The 6,453-nt window shown below is 47.4% G+C and overlaps 1 protein-coding gene across 3 annotated transcripts in view; it reads left to right on the forward strand.

Moving 5' to 3' along the window:
- KDM4B (lysine demethylase 4B) overlaps positions 1-6,189 on the forward strand; it is a 66,029-nt gene extending 59,840 nt beyond the window's left edge. For all 3 annotated transcript variants that reach the window (XM_015651598.2, XM_015651599.2, XM_015651600.2), the window contains 5 exons: positions 95-280; positions 729-893; positions 1,587-1,706; positions 2,521-2,613; positions 3,294-6,189. In XM_015651598.2, the coding sequence (XP_015507084.1) occupies positions 95-280; positions 729-893; positions 1,587-1,706; positions 2,521-2,613; positions 3,294-3,479 (750 nt within the window). In that variant the 3' untranslated portion in view covers positions 3,480-6,189. The remainder of the gene's footprint in view (positions 1-94; positions 281-728; positions 894-1,586; positions 1,707-2,520; positions 2,614-3,293) is intronic.
- Positions 6,190-6,453: the final 264 nt, after the last annotated feature.

Below are 6,453 nucleotides of genomic sequence, written 5' to 3' on the forward strand. Positions count from 1 at the left end.
TGTCTCACCCAGCTGTGTTCCCTCCCAGAGCAGTGTCTCACCCAGCTGTGTTCCCTCCCAGAGCAGTGTCTCACCCAGCTGTGTTCCCCTGCAGAGGTGTGTGTACTGCCGGAAGAGGATGAGGAAGGTGTCGGGGGCCTGTGTGCAGTGCTCCTCCGAGCACTGCTCCACGTCGTTCCACGTGACGTGCGCGCACGCGGCCGGCGTGCCCATGGAGCCCGACGACTGGCCCTACGTCGTGTCCATCACCTGCTTCAAGCACAAAGCAGCAAACCAGAGCGTAGGCTTTGGGCTCGGGGTGCCTGGCCTGGGGGCTTGGGCTGGGGGATTTGGGCTTTTGTTGGGTTGTTTTGTTTCTGGGGGTTTTTTAAATAATTTCTCCCCGCCTATGTTGGCTCAAAACGTTTTGTGCTTTTAATGCAGAAGGATTGTCCAGGAAGCCGTTGTTGGGAATGGCTTTAATCTGCAAGAGAGCTGATTTGGATGGGATGGTTGGGAAGGAATTCCTGGCTGTGAAGGGGTTAAAACACTGGCACAGGTGCCCAGAGCAGCTGTGGCTGCCCCGGATCCCTGAGGCCAGGCTGGGAATGTGGGAGGTGTCCCATGGCAGGGGTGGCACTGGGTGGGCTTTAAGGTCCTTCCAACCAAAGCATCCCATGATCCCATGGAATTTTGGACACAGCTTTTGCAGCTGTGGCTGGCAGCTGATCCTGCTGTGTCCCACGCAGGTCCCGTTCCGGAGGGAGGTGGCCCTGGGGCAGACAGTGATCACCAAGAACAGGAACGGGCTCTACTATCGCTGCAGGGTCATCGGCACCACCACCCAGACCTTCTACGAAGTCAACTTCGACGATGGCTCCTACAGTGACAACGTTTACCCCGAGAGCATCATTGTAAGGCAGCTCTGGGGACGCTCCTGTGTGACAGTACAAACTGTGGGCTGTGCCTTGGGGTGGAACAGCCAAGCAAAACTTAACTTCTTCATTTTAATTTTTAAGTTGCTGCTTGCCTAGAAAATCTCATCCTGCTCTTAGTGACAGATCTTGTTTCTGACATTATCTCATTTATTTTTTGGTTGCTTTACAAAGATGTGATCTTGCTGAATGCAGATGACTTCACAGAAAGCAATGTTTGTTCTAAGTTTCATCCTATTTGTTTTGTGGTTGAATAATCTTATTTTTCAACTGACAAGTGTGATTCATGGGGGAAGCAGATTGTCCGTGAGCACTTCTGGTTCAAAACAGGGAATTCACTTAATAGAGGGAATGTCTAGAAGAGGCTGATTTGTCAGCTCATGCATTGCCTTCCTGATTGTGCCACTGATTCACTGAGTTGCCCTGCTCGTTTTTGAGATACAGGAGATGTGATGTTGTGGGATTTGTAATGAGAAATGTCTGTGAACTGGGTGCTGTCAGCAGAAGGAGCTGCCAGAGTTGATTGCTGCTCTCTCGGGCTGGTTTTGTTTGAGATGCCCACAATTAATCACAATGTATGAAATGTATCACACTGTTAGGTGATTTTAGCACACCTCTGGCTCCTGAGCTGTGCTGGAGGAGAGTCTGTGACCCCTCTCTCTCTGTCCCCAGAGCAGGGACTGCATCCAGATGGGGCCCCCTCCCGAGGGGGAGCTGGTGCAGCTGCAGTGGACGGACGGGATCATCTACAAGGCCAAGTTCATCGCAGCCCAGATCAGTCAGATCTACCAGGTGAGTGTGGCACAGGGACCCCAGCCCTGGGAGAGCTGAGCCTGCCCAGGATGGGCTGGAGCTGGGCAGAGCAGTGGGAGGATTTGGAGCACAGATGATTTATTCCCTCTGAGTTTGTCCAGCCTGAACTTGACACCTCTATTAAACTGTGCTCTGTGTCCTTCTGCTTTATACAGAAAAGCGTTTTAAAGTCTTGGGCAAAGGAAATAAGAATCCCTTAAAAACTTTTAATAGTTTTAACATTTTGCTGTGCACGTTTCCATGAATAAACATCCCTGGAACATCTGATGCATAATTCATGATATAATCAGTGCTTAGCAAAAAGGGTTTCATGGGAGGAGTTTTTTGTACCTGGCTGACTACTTCTGCTGGTTGAAATACAAATGTACTTTAGTAGCTGGAGTTGTTTCCTTGTGACCTGTGAAAATGCTTTGTTTAAGATGAAAGAAATTCTTATTACCATATTGGCCTGAATACAGGGCTGCTTTTATTACAAGTGAAAAGCTGCTTTTTTCAGGATATGAATCAAAAATCAGTAGAAATGTGAGGTGCTGGGCCAGCATGGATATTTTGGGATCCATGAAGCACTGAATGAGTCCATTGGATAAGACAGAGGTGCCTGAACAGCACTGAAAGCTGCACTTTCTGTGTTCAGCATCCTCAGCAGAGCTTGGAGTGCTCATTCCAGAGCAGCCCTGGAGACACCCACGGGGGCTGGCCCCTTCCTGGGGGTCCTGGAGGGCCCAGCTGTGGCACAGGCTGGGAATGGGCTGTGCAGGTGCTGGCTCTGAGTTCATCTCCTGCCTCCCTGCAGGTGGAGTTTGAAGATGGCTCCCAGCTAATGGTAAAGCGTGGGGATATTTATACCTTGGAAGAAGAGCTTCCCAAGAGAGTCAAGTCTCGCCTGGTGGGTACCAAAATAGCAAACAATAAACCAGCTGCAGCTTGCAGAACCCTTCACATTTTCTTCATGTATTTTTTAGACATTAGGTGAATGCAGCCTCCAGTTTCCGTGTCTGTAAAACTGCTTGTCATTCCCAAAATACACAGGGTGGAAGAAATCCTGGCCATGAATGCTCGAGAGGCACAGAAATGGTTTTCCCTTGCATGTGTTCAGCCCAGAGTTTTCTTTTCTCTGGTTAAAAGATTATGTTCAGATCATTTGACACCACATGAATTCAGTTATATGGAATCATCCTGTCCAAGTGTGAGGTGAGCTGGGCTGCAGCTCAGGGGTTTCTGGAGATCTGATTATCACCGTGGGACCAAACCCCCTTTTCTCACCAAACTGGAGACTGAGAGTGTGGCTCTAACCTATAAATCTCTTCATCTACAAGATCAGGCTGTCTTTAAGTGCATGCAGTGGAATTACTGTGCCTAGAAAAGATGAGGGATTTATTTCATAGCTTTTTTCTGGTTCCAGACCTGCAGGCTGTTTTCAGTCCTGGTGCTTTACCCTTCAAGGCCGTTTCTTTTAACCAGGGGATGGGGCTGGAGCATGTCCAGGCTGTTCCCAGCCCGAGGGCACTGTGGGTCTGTGCCTGTTTTCCTGCTGTGCCCCTAATGGTTGTTCTGTGTCTCCTGCAGTCCCTCAGCACTGGGGCCCCTCAGGAAGATGTATTTTCGGGAGATGAAGTGAGAGCAGCCAAGCGTCCCCGGCTGGGGAATCCAAGAAATCCTGAAGAATATGGACAAACCCCAGATTACTTGGCCTTTATGGAGAGCCTGTTGCAGACACAGTACCAGCCTGGGACTCAGAGCAACATGTTTTAACCAGGATTCATTCAGAAGATTCAATTAACCCTTTTTGAGTTTGTGGAAAAATAAATAGGAAACTGTGGAATGGAAGACCAGCCCTGTGCAATAGTCTGCTGTGAATTTCTTTCATCTCCTCTTGGTTTGGACTGCAGGAAATCCCTGTCTGGCCGCTACCTCGACCTTGCCAGGAGTTGCTGACCAAGAGCTGGGGAGCTTGGAAACCCTTCAGCTTTTCACACGGAGACTTTGGAAGAGTTTCTACAGATGGAGCTTTGTGACTGGTTCTTTTTTATGAGGATAGGGTTAAAATTTAACAAAAGGACTTTTTCAAATCTGTCAAACTTTTGTCTTTCAAGGTGCTATTACATTGACTACTGAAGCAGCCTTTGGAATTGTGTTTTCTGTACATAGACGTCACCTTTGTGAAGTTTTCTATGAATGAGCATTATTAAAAAAAAAAAATCAAGCAAAAATAGGAAAACGAAAGTTTCCACAAAACATTTTTCTAGATTATGGCTTTAAAACAGAAAATAAATTAAATCCTCCCTCCTCACCCCCAAATGAATTGTGACTGATGTTACAGCGGGGAGAGGGAGAGTAAGAGCAGATGTCCTGGAATGTTCTGGGTTCTTCTTTTGTAAAGAAACACTATCTTTGTAAGCTGGGGAAGGTGGGGGAAGAAATGTTCACAGCTGGGATGTTTCTGCCCTTGGCTCTCTGGAAGCCCTGGGCTGGATGTTGGCATCGCTGCCTCGGCACCAGGGAGGGGCTTAGGGAAGAAATGGCCAGGTTTGGGTCATTCCCATCATCTTCCTTCCCCATCTTTGCCATCACAGTTGCTTTCTAGTTCAGGATCAGCATGGCTTTGAGTTCCAGTGTGCCACCCTGGTTTGGCAAGTGTTCTGTTGCTGCTTGTGTTCGCTCCCCATGAGCCGCGCCGGCTCCAGCACTTCTCCCTTAGGAGCTTTTCTCTTTCCTTTCTCTCTTTTTTTATTTTTTTATTTTTTATTTTTGAGTTGTGCTCCTTCCAGTGTGAGAATCATTCCATGACAGAAGCTTGGGAGGTGTTTGTATGTTTTTCTTTTATCCTATTAAAGAAGAAATTCCCCAAACATCTGATTGTCGTGACATCCTTTCCTTAAGTAAAGACTGAGCCTGTAGTTTCTGCTGGGGAAGAGAAGTGCAAGCGCTGCCTTTGGCTGGACTCGGCTCCCTGAGGAGTGAAGGAGCATCCAAGGCAAACCCTGAAGTGTTGAGTGGGCAGCTCCCACCTGGACGCTTGGAAACGCCCTCGGGCCGAGGAGCTGATGTGGAGCAGGGCTGGGGAAGAGCCCGATGCAAACGCTGCCGATGGCACTGGAAAGTTCTGCTGTCTTTGGAGGACCTCGCTCAGTTTGGAGGGACAGGAGGCTGGGCCCGGCCTGGACAGGGGCTGTGCCACCCTGCCGAGGTCCAGGTGCAGGGGGAGAGGGATCCCGGACCCTCCCTCCCTCCCTCCCTCCGCGCCCTCCGGGCCAGCGAGCCACCTGGAATGCTGCACTGCAATCTTTTCCACTTAATTCCCTGAAATTACTGGATGGAGAGAGACAATATTCTCGTTTTTATTATTATTTTTAAGCCCCTTTGCGAGGTGGTCGTTGTTCTGGGAGAGGCTGTTAAGCAACGCTCTGGCTGGGTCTTTAAGGGAATAAGTGGGAAGGATTTGTGGGCTAGCAGATGGTAGATTAGCATCTTAAGAGACTCCGTGGGTATTAAACTGTCCTTGTGAAAGAGTGGAGATAGAATAAAGCAATTTAATTTTTTTTTTTACTTTGGTTTTGTTCTCCCTTGAGGATTGGAGTTCCCATCCTTTCTCCTGCCTCTGCTACGGGTCCTTTTCGTGTGCGTGGCTGCGCGGGCGTGGTTGTGAGACCTTGCAAACGGGCTTCTGCTTCTGGGTTTCTTTAGTTCTGAGTTTTTGATGTTTTCAGTAGATGTCTCCACGAATAAAACCAAACTGAGACTAATAAAAGTTTAAAAAATTGGCAAGGTTCTCCCGAGCCTCGGTTGTTCCTCCTACAGAGCTGTCTCCTGTCGGTTAAAATGTGATTCAATAGAAAACTTGCTGTATAAAAGACTAAGAATGTTGCCAGGCCATGAGAGAAATATTTAAAACAATTGAAAGAGAAATTTAACCAGCAGAGGATTTTTTTTGGAGGTGGGAGGGGAGGGTGGGATGGGATGAGTGGTTGTGAGTGATGGGGAATTTCCTCTGCATGTTCGAGTCCTGCAATAGCACCCTTGCTGTATCCATATGTAGTACCTTTTCCAAATACTATTTATATTGTAAAAACAGAAGTGTGTTTCCTCACCCCATATTCAGATGCTGAGTTATGTTAAAACATGAACCTGGAACTGTTGAATGCCCTTCCTTGGTGCAAGGGTTTTCTCTCTTTTTGTTGATTTTTAAATCCCTCTTTTTGCTTTAGGAATGACTTGTGCAGATTCAGGATAGTGGCCATATCGATGGTCTCTGGGCATCAATTGAAAAGGAAATAGGAAATGCACATTCCCACCCCTTCCTCCAGTGAAATATATTTGTAAATGTCTGATTATGTGCTATAAAAATAATGATTTTTTTTTTTCTTTCTCCCCCTAGACTAAGGCTGTGATGTATTTTTTGCCTTTTTTTCTCTGCCTCTAGGTTCAAAGTGAATTAAAGGCTGTTGAGCATTTCATAATGACACTTTTTGGGGGGTTCAAGTCTCTTCATTTCTAAGTTTGAAATCTTTTGTGCAGCAGGAGGTTGTTGAACCTCCTCGAACAGCATCTCCCTGAAACTTCATTTAAACACCTTTCATTTCCCATCCTGAGCTTTTTGATGAATTCCTCTCCAGCTGCTGCAGGATGAGGCTGGTGCTGCAGGTTATGTGAAAGAAATCTCCAACTTCCAGGCTTTGCAGCTTTACAGTTTTCCTTGATCCGAGGAATCCTGGAATTGACAGCCCCT

Source organism: Parus major, chromosome 28, assembly GCF_001522545.3.
Source record: "Parus major isolate Abel chromosome 28, Parus_major1.1, whole genome shotgun sequence".
NCBI classification, from domain to species: Eukaryota; Metazoa; Chordata; class Aves; order Passeriformes; family Paridae; genus Parus; species Parus major.